At 48.4% G+C, this 19,876-nt stretch overlaps 1 protein-coding gene and 1 pseudogene across 1 annotated transcript; both read right to left on the reverse strand.

Moving 5' to 3' along the window:
* Positions 1 to 532: 532 nt before the first annotated feature.
* On the reverse strand, positions 533 to 1,468 carry LOC128202109 (histone-lysine N-methyltransferase, H3 lysine-79 specific-like). The gene is made up of 2 exons (XM_052901213.1): positions 1,436 to 1,468; positions 533 to 1,135 (listed from the first exon to the last, which is right to left on the reverse strand). The coding sequence occupies exons 1-2, from the start codon at positions 1,466 to 1,468 to the stop codon at positions 533 to 535; spliced, it is 636 nt and encodes a 211-aa protein (XP_052757173.1).
* Positions 1,469 to 1,814: 346 nt separating this feature from the next.
* On the reverse strand, positions 1,815 to 4,170 carry LOC128202110 (uncharacterized; annotated as a pseudogene).
* Between the last annotated feature and the right edge of the window lie 15,706 nt (positions 4,171 to 19,876).

The following is a 19,876-nucleotide window of genomic DNA, read 5'->3' on the forward strand; positions in this document are numbered from 1 at the left end:
ATTATACCGGTTGTGACTAACTTGATCTGTTCTTGACTGCATAGTCAATCGCAAGGCAATAGAAGCATTATCACTGCAAATGTCGCTGCTAATGCTACGAAATAAAAAGGCTCTTAGGTGGTAAAATAAATAAAAATAACTTAAGAATTCAAAAATGTATTAGGATTCGTTATCTCAGCTGGAGTTAAGCAGAATAATGACTTATATTAATCAAATTATGAAAAAAAAAAAACCATGTTTTTCTTGACTACTCTTTAAATACCTTATTATGAGATATTAATTATTGAATGTTGTATATTTTAAAATTTTCTTTGAATGTAATATGTCCTCTGCGGGATATAGCAGGCTTTCTAAGGAACATTACAATATTATCGGAGTGTTTTACCTCTGATATATCCTCCACGTCTGGATAATGAAAAGAAAAGACCTTACTGTTCTTTATTTTTCTCATAAATTTAACATTGGGTATGTTGTCTTTATTAATAGAAATTATGGTTCCCACAAAATACTTTACGGACTTTTTTGTTGTAAATCATACTAATACCCAATCATTAATTTCTGGGTTCCTACTGCCTACATTTGATTTAAATTTGTCATTAACTGTAACATTCGCATCATTATTTAAGTAAGTTTTGTCATTTTCTTTTTCTTCCGTGTACAAATCTTCGATAAAATCGACATCGTTTTCCATTTCCGCTAAAATATTTTCACGATAGCAATCAAAATTTTGACATGACAATTCAGCTGAATCAGACAGATCTAATATAATAACTGATTCATCTTGAGATTCGCTGGAATCATAACGCTTCTTTTGATCTTTGACCCTTTTTTTAGAATTTTTAGCTGCACTTTTTTTTTTTTTCTTTGGTATGCTCTTATGAGATATTACTTTTTTTACTTTACTTTCGTTAGTTGATTTTATACAGTTTGGTTTTTTGATTTGGTCCATTTCTTCCGGTTCTTTTTGTATCTCTTTTGTTTTAAGTTTCTTCCTAGTAGTCCTTTCCTTTTCTTGTTTTACTTCCTCTTCCTTTCGTTTTTTTTTTTCCACAAAGTCTTCTCTCGTTATTATTTCACATCCTCTAGCAATTTTAGTTTTTTTCAATTTTATCGTGGAGTCACTTCTCTTTATTGTCTGTAATAATAAAGTTTCGAAAGAAACTCTGAGGAGGGTAAGATTCGATCTTCAGTAATTTTAATTTTCTTTGCATCGTTTGATGATGCTGCTATTGGATTCTGGCAAGTGTTGATCCAGTTGAGAACTGCCGCCAAACTTATATTATCAAAGAAGAGCTTTCTTTTTTTGGTTTTTTATATTCTCTGAATCTTTTTAGTGATTCTGGGTCAAATTTTTCAGCTGCAACCGCGTTCCTGTTGAATGGGTATATACCTCCTTTACTGAAGCCATTTCTTATTATTTTGGCATCCAACTCACGCCACACTTCTCCCCGAAGGCGACTGAACTCATCTTTTGGCAACTTAGTACCCACATTTAACCGTTGCCACTGCACTAGTTTTTCATTCCAAGTGTTTTTTATTGATTTGAAAACGGATAAATCTAATGATTGCAGAAGGTGGCCTGCATGTGATGGCAGCTTTATAATGGTGACGCCTCGTTTTTGTGCTTCTTCTAAAATTTTTACCTGAATATGGGTGGAGTGTCCATCGAATATTAATAAGGCGGGTGAATCTTCACTCAGATGTGGTAATACAGTATTCAACATATATTTTTCGAATACTTTTGCATCGATCCACCCATTTTTAGTGGCAGCATAGGATGTATTTTCAAACCCTTTATCTGAAAGCCATTAGTCTCATGTATTTTTTCCTCTATTTATAATTAAAGGTGGTAATTTGTCACCAGCGGCGTTGGCTGTGAACAAAATTGTGACATTGTCTTTTCCCGATGATGCGATTGTTCGTGTACTGGCATATCCACGGGCACCGACAACTTTTATTCTTTCTGGATCTTTTCCAAAACTAGACTCGTCAAGGTTCCAAATTTTTTCGGGTCTTCCTTTTAAATCAAGTTCCGTCAAAATATCATCAAGAATATCGAAATACTCATTCACAACAAAAGGGTCACAAGCCACTTTCCTGGACATCTCCACCGCTTGTGGTTTTTTTTTTTAAGGACAAATTGTGTCTCTTTTTAAAGGCGGCAAACCAATCATAACCAGGTCTGTTGTTCTTGAATGGGGTTTTGAATTTATTTTCACTTACATATACGGCAACTAAATCTAATGTTTCTTTGGAAGTAAGCCCGAACCCATACTTTTCCATAATCCGTAGACTATTCGCAAGTTTGAGCTCGATATCTCTGTGAATTGCGATAGGTGGTCCTCGGTTCTCCTTTACGACACCTTTTTTGTTGTTGACTCTATCACATATAGTCATTCATGGAATATTTAATTTTTTGGCAGCTTGGTACGAATTTATTTTACCACTTTTGACTTCATCTACTGCCTGCTTTAACGTTTCAAGGTCGTAAGTAGATACAGTTTTTCTTTTATATACACGAACCATTTTGGAAAACCTGAAAGAGATATTTTGATTTCATCATCATCATCATTATCATCATCAATATTATCATCATCATCATCGTCATTGTCAGCCTGCATCAACCGAAAGAAATTAACAAAACATCTTTATATGTGATATATATAGGGTGACTTTTATATATATATATATATAGACTTTTATATTATTTATATATAATTTTATTTTGTCCTTTTTCCTCCTCTACCTCTTTCTTTAGTTACTTTCTTTTTAATTGGCTTATGAGTAATTCTCTTACTTTAAATGAAGATAAAACTAAATATATTATTTTTTCAATGTATAAATGCACTAAAATGTACAATAATAATTACTCTATTCGCGCACACAAATGTAACTTTCCTCCAATATCAGATTGCAATTGCCCCAAAATTAACACAACACAACACATAAAATATCTAGGTGTTATAATAGATGCAAATTTAACATTTGAAAAGCACATTGATTCTGTTTCACATAGGGTGCGTAAACTTGTCTATATCTTTAAACAACTTCGAAATGTCGCAGACGAGAAAACTATAAAATTGATATACGATGCATTAGCAAGATCTGTCTTAACCTACTGTATTAGTACATGGGGTGGCTGTGCAAAAACTAAATTGATAACACTAGAAAGAGCTCAAAGATTAATATTGAAGGTAATGCTGCATAAACCTCGTCTTTTTCCTACTATAAAACTTTATGAAGACGCAGAGAGGCTTACTGTACGACAGCTGTATACGAGGTCTGTCCGGAAAGTTCGTATAAAAGTGTTCTGGAATGCGAGAAAGAGGAGTGGGGAGGCCAGGTAAGCGCAGGACCCCTTCCTTATGTCCCTAACAATGCTTCAGTTCTGGTCTGACCGCCGTGCGGTGCGAACTGGCTTGTCACGCCATCTGTGAAGTTACCTCTTAACGAAACCCCGTCGGCATGGAGCCCGCTTCCGTTGAAGAGCAGCGCGTCGTAATCAAGTTTCTCTCGAAACTCGGCAAGAATGGCCGTGAAATTTTTGCCGATCTAATTCGATAAGACATCCGGGGAACCACGAACAAAAAAATCAAGAAAATCCCGCTCAAATGTCAAGACAATGTTGATTGTTTTTTTCGATGTTCGGGGGATTGTCCATCAAGAATTCGTCCCTCCAGGCCAGACAGTTGATGGAAAATTCTACGTCGATGTGCTCAGACGCCTCAAAGCTCGTGTGGCACGAGTTCGTCCAGAATTGGCGCGAGAGGGGCGTTGGATTCTTCACCACGACAATGCCCCTGCCCACACCTCTCTTGTTGTCCGTGAGTTTTTGAGTAAAAATTCCATTACGGTGACCGAACACCCCCCCTATTCGCCGGATTTGGCCCCGTGTGACTTCTTCTTGTTCCCAAAAACCAAATTGGTACTTCGGGGGCGGCATTTGGGGGACATAAATGAGATAAAAAAAGCTACGACGGGGCAGCTGAGAAACCTACAACCAGAGGACTTTCAAGGAGCCTTCTCACAGTGGAAACGGCGTTGGCACAAGTGCATTATGTCACAGGGGGAGTACTTTGAAGGGGATAAAATTGATTTACCTGAATAATTGTAAAATAAAATTTTTAAAAAACTTTTATACGTACTTTCCGGACAAACCTCGTATATTACAAATAGTCTTGCGCAAACATTGCTCTCTATCATATGAAAAAATAATTAGCGTCAGCAACACAAGAAGACACTTCCAAGTCTGTGAATCAGTAAATGTTAAGACCTCATTTGCGCAGAGATTTTACCAATTCCGCAGTGGAATCGTATATAACAGGATAAACAAATTATTAAACATCTTTAAATATAGTAAAAATGAATGTAAACATATTGTAACAAATTGGCTATTAAAACAAACCTATAACGATACGGAAAAAGTAATAGAAGTAATAAAATTATAATAGTGTATAACAGCGTTATCTACGCTTAAGTACATAATTAATTAAAACAATAGAAAAGGAAGGGTATAATAAAACAAAATAAAACATATATGATATTTTTATTTGTAATTCGAATACAACACATACCTAATATAACACATACACACACACGCACACACACACACACACACACACACACACACACACACACACACACACACACACACACGCGCGCTTGCACATACACACACACACACACACACACACACACACACACACACACAGGAGCGCGCGCGCGCGCTCGCACCTCTTTGTTCTAATATTAAATCATATTTATTTTTACTCCACGCAACTACCTTTTACTTTGAATTGTCAATACTTTATATGGGGGGGGACCTGGTGTCTAAGATACAAGTTACGACTTAGTTTAGGCTCCAGATCTCCCACAAATTATGATACTTTTATTTTGTATAAAGTAAAATGTAATATTATTATACATTGTAATTTGTGGAGATGAATAAACTAATTTTTATTTATTATTATTATTTTCGTAATATTAAAATTAATAGGTTTATGTTTAGGACTCTTACAATGGGGCTGTTGCATTACAATAGATGCCAAAGCCCCAACAAGACAGACGCGATAGCGCCAATGCAAAAACCAAACCAACAAATTTTCTACTGCCCGTGGTCTGCAAATCTTATGGTTTTTACTTAAAATAATCAAGACAATACGTAAAACAATTCATAATAAAAAGTACTTACACTTAAAAACATCGATCGTCTTCAATACACTTGAGATTCCATAAAATTAAATAAGCACTTGTTACTTGCACGAAGTTCCCAAAGAAGTGACCAATTTAAGATGGCGGAAAATTAAACAAAAATGTGGTATATCGCGACATCTATTCATCACAAATGCTAGTTTTCATACCAAATATGTTTAAAAGATGGCGTTAGTAGTTTTATATTTTGCGTTTCCTATGCTATTTCGAATAGACGCCTTAACCCCATAGACGCCATAGCCCCGGTTGACCTTACTTGCTAATCGTTGGCAGAGTTCTCTTTGAGAGATAAGCCCACCTTTGCTAACAAGTTGTTAAACTAACCGCTGTATCTTTTACGGGTATAATAAAGAATATAGGTATGTATATAATTGAAAAATATCAGAACAGTGCTTACCTTCTGCCACTGCTTCACAATTTTAGTGCATCCACCCAATGCATTGAGTTCGTCTGTGAGACGAACCCATAATTGGTTGGATCTTGTTCGCCCTTTTGCATTTCTACAGCGGCCACGAGCTAACTCATGGTGCTTTTCTAGAAATGTCAGAAGGGTATCCACTTGATCCACAGTGGGATTACCCATCTAAATGCATAAATACATTTGTTAGCGCTTGTAATATAGAAACTAATAAATTCAAAATTATTAGATGTTCATTTTCATTGATGTTTAACGAACAAATTTAACAATAAATAATCATTTAAAAGTAGTTGTAAATATTTTACCTTTTATAAATTTAAAGTTTATAAAAAAAAAAAAAACAAATATTTGTCATCTATTAAACGCAGCATAGCAAAAATAAGTAAAATTAACAATAATCTCTCATCTTTATATCGATTTACACGTGCGTAAAACCAACGCGGAGTGAAGCTGTGTGAAATGTAGAGTGAGTGAGTGATCGACTAGACGGGCGTCGGCGTCCCCAGCAGCGTGAGCGAGTGCGGTGCGCGACAGAGAGAGCAGTGTGCGAGCGAGAGCGACGACGCGTGCGATTGGTGTCTCGCCAGTCGCGCCCCCGCTCCGCTCGCCACCCGGCCTCGCCGCGCGCCGCGCGCCCACGCACCGCGTCTCCACCCTGCGGGTTCGCCTGGCGACCCCCACAGCCGCAGCCGGGAGCCGCGAGTCAAGGGCGGTGATTTCTTGTGAAATCATCCGTCCCTTGACAAGCCACCACCTTCCCCCGTGAGTATCCCATTTTTCTTTCCCCTTGTCGCCTCACGACGCCCTCCGTCCCGTCTAGCCTTCCTTTTTCCCCCCCTAAATACCATCCACCCCCGTCCATCTCCGCAGTCCACAACGCCACAACAATGTCCCAACGGGGCCGCCACCGCGGCGTCCCCGACAGACCTATCGTTAAGAGGGATCTATTAGATCCCTCTAAATCAGAGGTACTACCCGCGTCCGCCTTGGGGCTCGGTCCCCGCTCCGGCGGGCCAACCGTCGGGGGGTCGGCCGGGAGATCGGGCATTCCGCGGCGTGTGCCTGAGTGCACACCGCCGCGCGATACCCCCCGGTCCCCGTCCCCCTCCCCGGCGCCCGACTCGCCGAGCACGGACCGACCCCCCACGGCCGCCACCAAACGCGCTGCCCCTCTTTCTTCTTCCTCTTATACGTCGTCGGAGTCATCAGTGGCTCACGACGACAAGAGAGCTTGCGTCGAGGACTCATCCCCCGCCTCCCTTCCCAGTCTTGCACCCAGTCCCGTTCCCGTTCCCGTCCCCGTTGCCGTGGGGACAGAGGAGCCCGAAATAATACCCACCCCCCGTTTCCGCGTGCTGGTGGGCGGCTCCCGACCTGCCACGGTGGGGCCGGCACCGGGAACGATAATAGACACCTCGCTAGACACCCACTCCACCTCCTCCCAATCCCAGCCGGAGCGTGCCGCGTCGCGGGGCCGACCCCCCGCGGCCGACACGTATCTAGGCTATTCCATCTGCCCACCCCCGCCTATTTACGAGGACCGGATGGATTTCCACATGGATGACACGTCCTATGTGGGAATCCGTTCCGGCACCCCATCCCCTATCCCCCAAGCCCCCCTACACCCACCTCTTCCGCAGAGACCGGAGCAACGCCGCACGTACGCCGGCGCGGCGGCGCGACCGGCGCCGACTACGGCGCCCTCCGGCGCCGCGCCGCGCGTGGGAGCGACGCCCGCACCGGTCGATGAAGAAAACCAGACGGGTAAATCCTACCCACCCATAGTGGCCGAGTGTCTGCCCAATTGGCAGAACCATTTCTGTCAATTGGAACAGATACTGGGCCACATCCCTAACGCACGTCCGTACGGCACGGGAATCCGCTTCATTGCAAAAAGCGTGACGGAATTCCGTGCCGTGCAACGTTATTTAACACAGCTAGGAGACAGCGAGCCGGCCCTCAGCTGGTATTGCTACAGCCTAACGGAGGAGCTGCCGGTGAAGGTGGCCATCAGAGGCCTACCCGCCGACACTCCGCCGGACGCTGTGGCCGCCAGCTTGAGGGCCCTAGGGTTCCAGGTGTCGCTGGTGAGGACAATACCGGCGCGTCGAGGGCGCCCAGGATGCTTGTTTCACGCGCAGTTGACGCGTATGAACAGGGACGACCTCGCCCGGCTCTACAGCACCAAGGTGCTGTTGAGAATGCCGGGCGTAACCATCGAGGCGTGGCGGTCCGCCAACAGGATGGCTCAATGCCACCGCTGTCAGGCGTACGGTCACGCTTCCACTAATTGTCATCGTCCCATCAGGTGCGTCCGCTGCGCGGGGGAGCACGCCGCGGGAGCCTGCGACCGCCCGAGGGACGCTCCGCCCACGTGCGCCAACTGCGCGAGGGCCCACACGGCCAACGACCGGCGCTGCCCGGTGTATAAAAGGGAGGCGCGCCGCCGAAACATCGCGTCGACTGCGCCGATGCCTCCCGCACCCGTGGCGGCGCCAGGAGAGTGGCAGACCGTCGGCAGGGGGCGCACGAGGGCGCCCCCCACCCATACGAACCGCCATACGGCGCCCACAGTCGCACATAGTGCGACACAACTGCCCTCCGCCACCCAACCCGCGCCGGTGCGGCACGAACCGGCCGGGCACGGAGGCGGAGCACCACCAGCGTCGGCGTCGGCAGGGGCGACACTCGCCACACCTGCCAACCCACCGACGGCCCGCGGCGTTCCAGTGGGCACCAAGAAGCGCCGCGGCCGCAAGCGACGCGGACGGCGCGCCGAGTCGACGCCTAACCAAGGCGTCGAAGCGGAACCCATAGAGATAAGAAATAATTTTATTAACCAAATAGTCAGTAGTAATAACCAGGACGTCGGATGTGTGCCCCCCTCGCTCCCTAGCCACGCAAGGCGTCCCCACAGATTCCTTCCGACGCCGGCCGCGAGCACGCCTGAGATGTCGGTTGCAGACCCATTACTTTTAGTATTGGGTTTGCTAACCGATTTCCTAAAGGCGCTCGCGACCGGGTCGGACATTAAGTCGGCCGCGCTCGGCGGATTGTCCTCGTTGGAAAGGCTACACGGGCGCGGTTGAACTTCGTATCGCCTATTGGAATCCCGGGGGAGTCGCCGACAAAGCAGGCGACCTCCGACTCTTCGCCCAGCAGCAGGACTTACATGTCATTCTGCTGGGTGAAACTAAGCTAGCCCCACATATCGATTTCAGTGTGCCTAATTATCACGTGTATAGGCGGGACGAGGTCTCTCCGGCGGGAGTGCGGTACCGTGGTACGGCGGTTCTTGTCCGGAGGGATGTCGTCCACACGGAGATTGGGCACACTGAATATCGTTCCCTGCGTTCCAACGGTGTAGCGTTGAACGCGGGGGGGGGGGTGGAGGTCCGCCTGTTTGCAGGCTATCGTCCGCCCGCCGCTCGCTTTTGCTCGAATGATATTCGAGCCATCATGGACAGCGACAAACCGACCATTCTGGCGGCCGACCTCAACGCGAAACACACCGCGTGGGGGTCGTCCCGCGTAACGAGGGACGGTTTGTGGCTGTTTCATGATGCCGAGAGCGGCGGTTATGAAATCCTAGGCCCCTCCTCACCCACTCATGTCCCAACCAATCCCAGGTACACATCTGACGTCCTGGACATAGTGTTGGCTAAGAATGTCCCCTGTCCCATCAACCTGGAGGTGTTGTACGATTTGAATACGTCTCACCTCCCGGTATTGATCGCGCTTGACGTAGCGGCCACGTTCGTTCCAGCGTCGCGCCCCAGTAGGAGGATAGACTGGACGGCGTTTCAACGCGAGCTCGACGGGTCTCTATCTATAAGACCTACGTCCGTTCACGGTTAACATATGCCGCACCCGCTTGGTATGCACTGTGCTCTCCGACGCTTAGGCGCCGGCTGCAGGCCCAGCAAAACATCGCTCTCCGCTTGTGCACGGGAGCGGGCAGATACGTCCGTAACGACGTTATGGCCCGCGGCTTAGGGGTCCCAACGGTGGAGGAGTTCGTTGTCGACATGGCGAGCAAAATGTTCGCCCGTGCCGACAACGGACACCATCAACACTTAAGGGGCCTCGCGCCGCTGCATGCGCGTCCACCGGACGGCCGTCCCACGCCTAGGGACCTCCTGTGCACAGGCGAATAGTGATCGTGATTGCCTCGTCTACCAGTACGACGACTTACCTACCCTTTTTCCCCATTTCCCTTCTTCTTTCTCATTCCCTCCTCTCGCCCGTTCCAAGTGTGTAATTATATCCCCCGCGTCCAAGCGGGGGGAGGGCCGACACACTTCTTGTGTCGACCCTTACTAACAAACTATATCTATTACTAACACCTATTATATATATCTGGGAACCCTTTTTTATATTATAAAAAAAATAACATTATAATAAATAAAAAAAAAATAAATATATATATATATATAACAAGAAAGAAGAAGAGGCCACATCAAAGAAGACACCACGCCGGCATACATACCATCAGTGTATGCCGGCTCAAGAACCCAGCGACCCGGAGGTAGTTGCCTCCGGAGATGCAGCCGGGGTAAAGGGGTTTACCCCGAGACCCCTACCTCACCCGCCTACACTACTAAGGCGGGCAAGAAGACCCAGATTGATTGATTGAAATATTTGTCATACGCAGTAACGTTATTCAAATTTCTATTTCTGCCATTTTTTTTTTTAGTCAAATAGACGTTTACTTTGACATATAATACTACTAATTTTAAAAGTTTATAATTTCCATACATTTAAATATAAACGACTGTACATTTTATTTTATCTGGAGTATACCACTTTATCCGTACTCGTAAAATCCGTACCAGAAATCCTCCTCTTTTTGCAGTTCCAACAAGCCATACCAATTACTCTCAGAACTCAATAGTTTGTCGTCTAATGAATTCATATAATAAACTTTTTTTTTTCAACAGTGAATTTATTCCACCTCAGTAGATATAAATTCGGGGCTGTGATAATGGATGAGATAATATCATAATTACCTATGTTGCATATATGTACATGTACGTATATACACTACATATTTACATTTATTTATATCACACTACATATACACCCACGCATACATTTAACCCTCTTTACAATTGGTGACCATGAATTTGTTTTATTTAATCATTGCTGTCAATATCTGAACTTTAGCAACATGGATTTTAATTATTTTATATATCAATTAACTTTATGGACACTCACTATTATATATGGTTTCTTTCATACATGTGCTTATATTACTTACATACACCCACTCTAATTTGCCTATCTCTCTTTGGAATAAAAAAAAAAAATTTGTTTATATAAATAAAATCCGTTATTGGCTGTATTCATAAGCATGACTTAGCATGTAAGTTTTCTTTTTTTTTATAAGAGCTGTGGATTTTTGTATAAAATATTTTTTTTTTTTTCTAATTTAAAAGTGTATAATAAAAGACCTCTTATCTTTCATTCATTCACGAACATAGTCTATGGTACCTGTCCGAAATAACTTATTCCGAAGAAACTTCATGATTCCTTTGGATTAGTATTTCGATCGTGTTTCGTTTCGGACGCGATAATCGGACAGTTACTTTATGGTAGGCTTGCTGATTAATTAATTAATTGATTCTTTTGTTTCATAAGTACACGAGCTAGCGAAATCTTGGAATTATTCAATCGAGAAAATGTCTAGTGTCACTTAGGTTCTCAATACAGTATTGCCGAAGGTGCGATGGTAATGTGCCAGGCAGATTGCCCGGTCAGCAGCAGCAAGAGAGCTCCCGTGCCTGCAGTGAGACCGTCGTGTTCGTGCGTGATCCTTCTCGTGAGTACTCCGGGCGACCGTCGAGACTCCGAGTAGCGTCTTCCCCAGCACGTCGTGACTCCTGCGCCCCCGAGAGCCCTCCAGAGCTGCCGCCGAGCGCCGTGGGACGCCACAGCCGCCGCTACAGCTCATCACCGAGGAATCAACTGTACAATCGTAAGATTGTACAGTCGGATTCCTCCTACACGTGCCCGCGAGCTTCGTGCTCCGCGACTTCGTGCCGCCGCCGCCGAGTAGGACGTCCTTTTCAGGACGAACTCGAGGCCGTCAGCCCTTCTAAGGGCTACAAGCCGACGGGGAAATAGCCCGTGCACCTGGGTGCACCAGTGTAGGCACCTGTGTGCTACACGCCAGGGCACGGTCGAGGCGTAGGGCTAGGGACCGTAGGTCGTCGCGGGGGTTCTGTCCCCCCGCACCCCTCTCGGCCGTTCCGGAGAGTGTCGCCTCACGGGGAGGACAAGTGCACTCACGGCAACGGTCGAGAGCACGGTCTTCCCGGCCGTGTCGTCTCTCCCCCCCCCTTCTGCAGTAGGGATCGTTAGTGGGGTTCCAATCCCCACACCCCCCTCTTTCAAACCGTAGGGTGTCGTCTCACAGGGAGACCAAGTGCATCCACGGTGAGACTGAGGGCACCGCCTGAGTCCCCACTTGGGCGGCGTCGGTCCAGCGACCCCTTCGCCCTTCGTGGGCTGCTACGCTAGGGACTTAGGGACCATGTCACAGCGCGGGGGGAAACCCCCCCGCAAACCTCTCGAGCCGGCCAAACGGCCGACTCGCTCTTCTTCCGCGTCGGCGCCCAGCGCGCCGGCGCCCCTGCCGCAGCGGCAAGCAGTGCCGAGGCAGGTGGTTTGTCGGGACCTCGCGGACCCGACAATCAGCAGACCGGTCCCAGAGACAGAGCTGGGACCTTTCTACACCCGCCGCGAGGCAAGGATCGCGCTCGCCAACCGCAACATTGTTGCTGCGGAAGGGGAACGCGCCGAGCCGAGCGGCGATCGGTCTGGCGCCACGCCGTCTACGGCCGCTAAACGCCGCACCCCACCATCGCCCGCTCTCTCGGAGATCCCATCCGAGAAGCGGCTAGACGCCGGCGAGACACCACCGTCGCCCCGTCTCGCTCCCACACCGCACTACGCGGATCGTGCGTCTCGCTCAGAGAACGCACCGTGCGAGGCGCGCCCGCACTCACGGCGCGCCACACCCCCCCGCTCACCCTCGCCTGCCCCCTCTATGGACAGCGAGGACGAGCGAGTTATGGAGTACGACGCCATCGGCGCCGTGGGACACCCGGACGACGACCTAACGTCGTATGTGGGCATTGAGAGCGTGGATGTCCATGTCCGCACCGTGGGGACACTGTCCCCCACACGTACGTTTGCTGACGCGGCTGCGGCCGCACCCGTGCCGCGCCCCCCTTCCCCTCCAACCCTTAAGGAGGTAAATGCTGCGTCCGCCCCGGGCACAGCACCATCCAAGGAACCTGGGCGGGGAAAATACCCGCCCATTGTCGTCGAATGCTTGCCCAACTGGACGAAGCATTTCTCCGAGCTCACCTACGCACTAGGTGAGCCCCCCAATGCCCGACCATACGGGCAGGGCTTTCGGTTTCTGTGCAAGACGGACAGAGAGTTCCGTGTTGTACAGAACCACCTTACTACAGCCGGTGCCGCAGACCCAGCAATAAGCTGGTTCTGCTACAGCCTCGCCAACGAGCTCCCAATCAAGGTCGCCGTCAGGGGGCTCCCGGCCGACACGCCGTCGGACGTAGTGGCCGAGGCACTTAAACAGCTAAACTTCCCTGTACGCCTCGTACGGGGCATACCTGCCCGTCGCGGCCGCCCAGGATGCCTATTTCACGTCCAGCTCGATCCACTTAACAAGGACGAGCTGGAACGTCTATATGCCACGCAGCAGTTACTATGCATGCGTGGCATAACTATTGAAGGTTGGAAATCCACCTCCTCGCTGGCACAGTGCCACAGGTGTCAAGCCTTTGGACACTCATCGGCCAATTGCCACCGGCCGATCAAATGTGTCCGCTGTGCCGGCGAACACGCGGCCGTCGACTGCACACGACCGCGCGACCAGAGGCCCACATGCGCCAACTGCGCCAAACCGCACACCGCCAACGATAGGCGATGTGCCGTGTATAAAAGAGAAGCCCGCCGCAGGGGTATCCAACCCCGCCCTGCCGCACCCCCACTGCCTGCGGACACACCCGGGCTCAATCGTCGCGGCCCGGCGCCGCTTCAAACGGCCCCGACGCGCGCGCAACGCTCCGCGCGCGCCACAGCGCCCCAACGCTCATTCCTACCGCTGGCACCGGTGCCGGTGTCAACGGTACCAACTATCAAGAGGGGCACACTTATGGCCCCAGCAAATCCGCCCATAGCGAGAGACGAGGCGCCCAAGCGCCGTAAGCGCAACCGCGCCGGTCGAAAACGCCGCAACCGTATGGCGGCGGCGTCCACACCGCTAGAGGAGGTCGAGACGGCGACAACACGCTTTCGAGCGCAACCGTCTCACGGGGCATTCGCCCCCCCCCCACGCCAGCCCCCGATATCGTCTTCTTTGCACGGGGCAATCAATAGAACGAGACAGCAACAACAACAAACTAATGCTGTCTCGTTCGCTCGCCGCCAGACGGCGTCATCAAACTCGAGAGTGCAACAGGTGCGTGCCCGGCCGCTATTGGCCGACGCACCGGTTACACCTAGTAACGTACCTCGGCGGCCGATTCACACGGCACCACAGCCGACTCAGACGCGCGATTTCCCCACTATTACAGTGGATAACGGAGCCCTAAATTTAATACTAGGCCTCCTAGTCGACCTCCTTTCAGCCTTAGCGGCTGGAAAAGACGTTAAGTCGGCGGCATTGTCCGGATTGGCCACAATAAGCCAGTACAGAGGCGCGGAGTAACTCGCTCCGCGTCCTGTACTGGAACCCCGGGGGGATAAAGGATAAGGTGGACGGCCTCCGTCTCCTTGCTCAATCCCAGGATATCCATTTAATACTCCTGGGGGAGACCAAGTTGGCTCCCAGGGAGACGTTGAGGGTGCCCAACTACTTCGTGTACAGGCGGGACGAGCGGTCCCCCGCAGGTGTAGCTTACCGCGGCACCGCTATACTGGTCCGCCGCGACATTGTGCACGGTGAGTTGGCGCTCCCCGAGTTCCGCGTCATGCGCTCCATTGGAGTTAGCATAAACATCGACGGCGCGGAACTGAGAGTATACGCCGCCTACCGCCCCCCGGTTAACGAATTCTGCCCCTCCGATGTCCGGAACGTTCTGGACGGGAGGAGTCCCACTTTACTCATGGGCGATCTTAATGCAAAACACCCGACTTGGGGTAGCCGGGTGATATCGCCTATGGGTACCAGACTCCTCCGTGACGCCGATAGTCACGGTTACGACGTGTTGGGCCCTTTACACCCAACACACATTCCTACCAACCGTCGACAATATCCAGACGTTCTGGACATAGCACTCGTGCAGCGAGTGCCCTGCCCGGTCAATATGGAGGTGTTGTATGACATGGACACACAACACCTCCCAGTTCTAGCCACGCTCGACCTAGGTGCGGTCACCACATCGCACAAGTCGGAGCGGCGGAGTACAAACTGGACGGCTTATCGTTCAAGCCTCCAGCACATACCCCTCGACGGCGACTTTACCACGCCCGAGGGAATAGAGGCCGCCTCTATCGCTATACAAGAGCGCATACAAAGCGCCCTAGAGGCGGCCACCACCACCGTTCACTCGGCGGCTCGTCGTCGAGTCGAATTGCCGGCACATTTGAGCGATAAGTTGTCGCGCAAACGCAAACTCCGCCGCCTATGGGCCCGCACCCGTTGTCCACGGGTCAAGCGTGAGCTTAACTGTCTCGCTGCGGAGCTGTCGGAGGGAGTCCGCGACTGGCGTGGCTCCTCGTGGGAGGGTGTAATCTCCCGCGCGGGCGAACACGACGACTCTCTGTACGCCCTAAACCGACAGCTCACTAAGGCACGACCCCCCGTCTGCCCGTTACTCGATGAAACGGGCAGGCGTTGTTACGCAGCTATTGACCGGGCAGAAATCCTGGCCAGCCACCTGGAGGGGCAGTTTACTGCCAATCCGACTGCCGCCGACGCACATAGCACTGTCGTCGAGCACCACGAGCGCGTTGTACGTCGCGTAGGCGAGTTCCATACCGCTCCGCCGCCGGACTTAACGGAGGTTAAATTCGTTTCGCCCGGCGAGGTAAGGCGCATCATCGAGCGCCTACCTAGGCGCAAGGCGCCCGGAGCGGATAAAATTCCCACACCGGCACTCGCCCAGCTGCCCCGTAGAGCATTGGTGTTCATTACCAAGCTCTACAACGGCATACTCCGCACCGGCCACTTTCCTACTAATTGGAAACTTGGCCGAGTAATCGCCCTCCCGAAAGCCGGGAAAGATAAACGTTTCCCGGCCAGCTACCGGCCGATAACACTTCTCCCGCACGTAGCGAAGACCTTTGAGCGCGCGCTGCTCCGCCGGCTGTACCCGTCCGTCACTCCACGGGACGAGCAGTTCGGTTTTAGGGGCGGCCACTCAACAACGCTCCAACTTGCGCGGGTGCTGCATCATTTGGCCGTCGAACATAACCGCGGTCGATACGCCGTCGGTGTTTTTCTCGATGTCGAGAAAGCGTTCGACCGCGTGTGGCATGACGGCCTAGTATATAAGTTATTGGTGCACACAAGCACACCGCAAGCCTACGTGCGGGTAATAGACAATTTCCTACGCGGCCGGAGCTTTTATGTCACGGTCGAGGGCGTGGACTCTGCAGTCCACCCTATTGCCGCCGGAGTGCCGCAGGGCAGCTGTATTTCACCAGCATTGTACGCGACGTACACGGACGACATCCCCACCTTGGGGGATGAGCTCCTTGAGGGAGAGCGTGATGTCGTCCTCGCTCTATTTGCCGACGACAGTGCGTATTTCACGTCGTCGACCAACGCCGACATCGCTGCACGTAGAATGCAGCGACTGTTGGACCTCTTGCCTGCGTGGCTAGACAAGTGGCGTATCGCCGTCAACGTGGGGAAGACGGTGGCGCTGCTAACTCGTAGCCGCACACGTTATCCGCCGCCTCTCCACCTCCGTGGGTTACCCATATCATGGGAGCACTCAGTGCGTTACCTAGGGGTAGAGATCGACCGGTCGCTGCGAATGACAGCACAGGTAAACCGCGCGGTCACACAGACCAAGACGGCGCGGGCCATGCTGCGGCCGGTCCTGCATTCCAATCTCCCGCTGCGAACGAAGTTAGGGATATATAAAACCTACATTCGTTCGCAGCTGACATATGCCTCCCCCGCGTGGTACGCACTGTGTTCTGACTCACAGAGGCGGCGCATGCAGGTCCAACAGAACTGCGTTCTGCGACTGTGCGCAGGCGCGGGTCGTTACGTTCGTAATGACGTAATTGCCCGGGATCTCGCGGTCCCCACTGTGGAAGAGTTTGTCCGCCGGCTGGCACGCACAATGTTCAGCCGGGCGGACAGCAGTCACCACCCACATCTGAGGGACCTCGCACCACTTCACGCGCGCCCACCGGACGCGACACGCGCACTGCCGCGAGATCTCCTGCGCACAGCAGGCACCCCGCAGGGCGACGGTTAATACCGGCCCTGCACGGTCGACGACACACATTTCCATATTTCCCCGCTCACTTTTTCCATTTTCATTTTCCCTAGCCGGCGCTATTCACAATAGTGTCGGCTCAGCCCAACGGGCTGAAATGTATTGACGCACAGGCGGCAGCCTGTGCAGACCGCTCGGGCAAAGGGTACACACCCGAGGCCCGCACCTGCAACCCTGCAAAGGGTTGCGGATGAACCCTTATTATTATTGCCCGGTCGGAAAGATAAAAGACTCCCGGCCAGTTACCGGCCGATAACACTGCTCCCGCACGTAGCTAAGACCTTCGAGCGTGCGCTGCTCCGCCGTCTGTACCCGCATGTCACCCCGCGGGACGAACAGTACGGTTTTAGGGGCGGCCACTCTACCACGCTCCAGCTTGCGCGCGTGCTCCACCACATGGCCGTCGAGCATAACCGCGGTCTCGACATAGAGAAAGCGTTCGACCGTGTGTGGCACGACGGCCTAGTATACAAGTTGGTGGAGTATACTAGCACGCCGCAAGCCTACGCACAGTGGGAACTCGCCTAAGAAAGCCATCTCATAAATACTTTTTCTAAAACTCTGTGGATATGCATGTATAATACCTCAAATTGTAGCTAAAGAGTTACTCTATCATTATAAGTATGATTCAAATCTATCACTATTCATACTTCATAGAACAGAGCATCTAAAGTCAAGGAATGAAAAAAAAACAAAAATAATTATGAAACTTAAATTTCGTTTGGTATAATTTTATAGTATCAAAACAATAGAAGTCATATAGTGTGATACCATTTTAGAATGCTTAGAATGTGTACTTTACTATAAAATAAAAATATATTTAGTTTAGTACAGTATTACTTAACCAAAGATCCATATATCGTTATATGTATTATTTTCTTTTCTCAAACTTTCAATTGGAGATTTGACAGTTGCCGAAGCTTGCCGAAGTTCTGATTTTGGTTTAATTTATTAGGAAATATAATGTAATTTGAGGGCAAAAGATTTTTTTTTGCAGTTTTACTGCGTAATATATTTAAATCTAGTATAATATCATGGTGAGAATGTTTTTTTCTAAGTACGTATATTAAGATTTTTTTCTTTATTTGAGATTCTCTGTCTGGACACTCAAAAAAATACTTTTGTCTCAATTATTACTTTATATTTTATCTTTTACGTTACTTTTAACAAGTATTTCATACAGTATTTAGTTCCCATTTCCATACAGACCTATTCTTTACCGCATAACCACATAATGATGAATTTTTTAAATCAAGTAATTTTGCACACGTCTATGATCATTATTAAGTATAAAATAGTGCATACTATATATAACATATGAAATATTACAGTTCTTTATAAGCATTTGTCATTTCTAAACAATTGTTAATTACTTATCTCTCCGCAATGAGTGAAGTCTCGTGTACCGGACGCGACTTAAGTCTCTTATTGTTGAAAGTGATACAAATTATAGTGATTATATCTCAAACTATGTACGAAATAATATTACCGAATCTTCAGATGCGAATATAGCAAAAATTATCGCACGTATTTAGAAGTCCTTCATAACTCAGTTTCGTCAACGCTATACGAAATGTGGTCGAAAGAAAGAACAGTTTTTAAATCAAAATAGCAATTGGTTTAATGTCATTTTCACTGTAAATCTAGAAAAAACTACATGCGAACCTGAACCTTCTACTTTGACAGAGAAAAGAGGAAGACCTTCTAAAAGATACGATGACAGTTCAGAGAGTACAAAGAAACGGAAAAACAAGGGACTGCTTGATACCTGTGGACTTGATTTCATACTGAACTCATATGTACAGGGTTTAAGGTCACGTGGTGAAGTAGATGAAGCATTCATCGTTGATATTTTACGAGCATGGCCGTCAGAAAAAAGAGTAAAATACGCAGTAATCTTCTTAATGAACCGGCACATATAACAGCATATTCAAAATATGAAGATCTTAGCATTTTTGTAGAATTGGATCTGAACAAGGCACAGTATGAAAATATGAAGAGTTGTTTGATAGCAAAGAATTGCTTATTGTTTCCATCATACAAGTTGATTCGTGAAGTTACAGAATCTTGCTATCCGCCAAAATCACAAGGTGTTGATTCATTGTGAAAGTGTGATACGTTACTTTTTCTGTCTTGCCTCTTGGGTAACTTTCAGAAGATGCTCAAGAGTCACGGAACAAAGACTATAAAGAGTTCAGGCTTCATCATGCAAGACAATGTTCGAGGGTAGCCACTAACGAAGATGTTCTACACGCACTTTTATATACCTCTGACCCATACATAACAAGTTTAAGAAAACCTTCCAATAAAAAATATTTAGAACTTTTTGATGAAGTAAAGGAGCTCTTGAGTGACTTCTAAGTTATCTTTATAAGAGTTTTTGTTTTTTACGCAGATACTTTTACTTATTCCTATATAAACTTCTTAGGACATAAATGTAAGTATACAAATTTTATATTTCTTGTATTCCTATATTATTTATAACTATTAGAAATAAATTTTTACTCACAAAGCATACATTATTTAAAAGAATATATATTTAAGATTATCAGGAAAAAAAATCATGTACATATCTTTATTAATACGGAAGATATAGATTTATGAGATGAAAATGAGTCAAAGTTCCCACTGTGCTACGTGCGGGTCATAGACAATTTCCTTACCGGCCGGAACTTTTATGTAACGGTCGAGGGCACGGACTCTACCGTCCACCCCATCGCCGCCGGAGTGCCGCAGGGCAGCTGCATATCGCCAG

The sequence above is a fragment of the Galleria mellonella genome, unplaced genomic scaffold (assembly GCF_026898425.1).
Source record: "Galleria mellonella isolate WM207_F2 unplaced genomic scaffold, CSIRO_AGI_GalMel_v1 utg778, whole genome shotgun sequence".
Classification (NCBI taxonomy): domain Eukaryota; kingdom Metazoa; phylum Arthropoda; class Insecta; order Lepidoptera; family Pyralidae; genus Galleria; species Galleria mellonella.

Coding starts and splice junctions, on each gene's coding strand:
- LOC128202109 (XM_052901213.1), bottom strand. CDS start 1,468: ATGAGTTCAGTCGCCTTCGGGGAGAAGTGTGGC. Junction 1,136..1,435: donor CCTTCGGGGAGAAGTGTGGC/GTGAGTTGGATG, acceptor TTATTATTACAG/ACAATAAAGAGAAGTGACTC.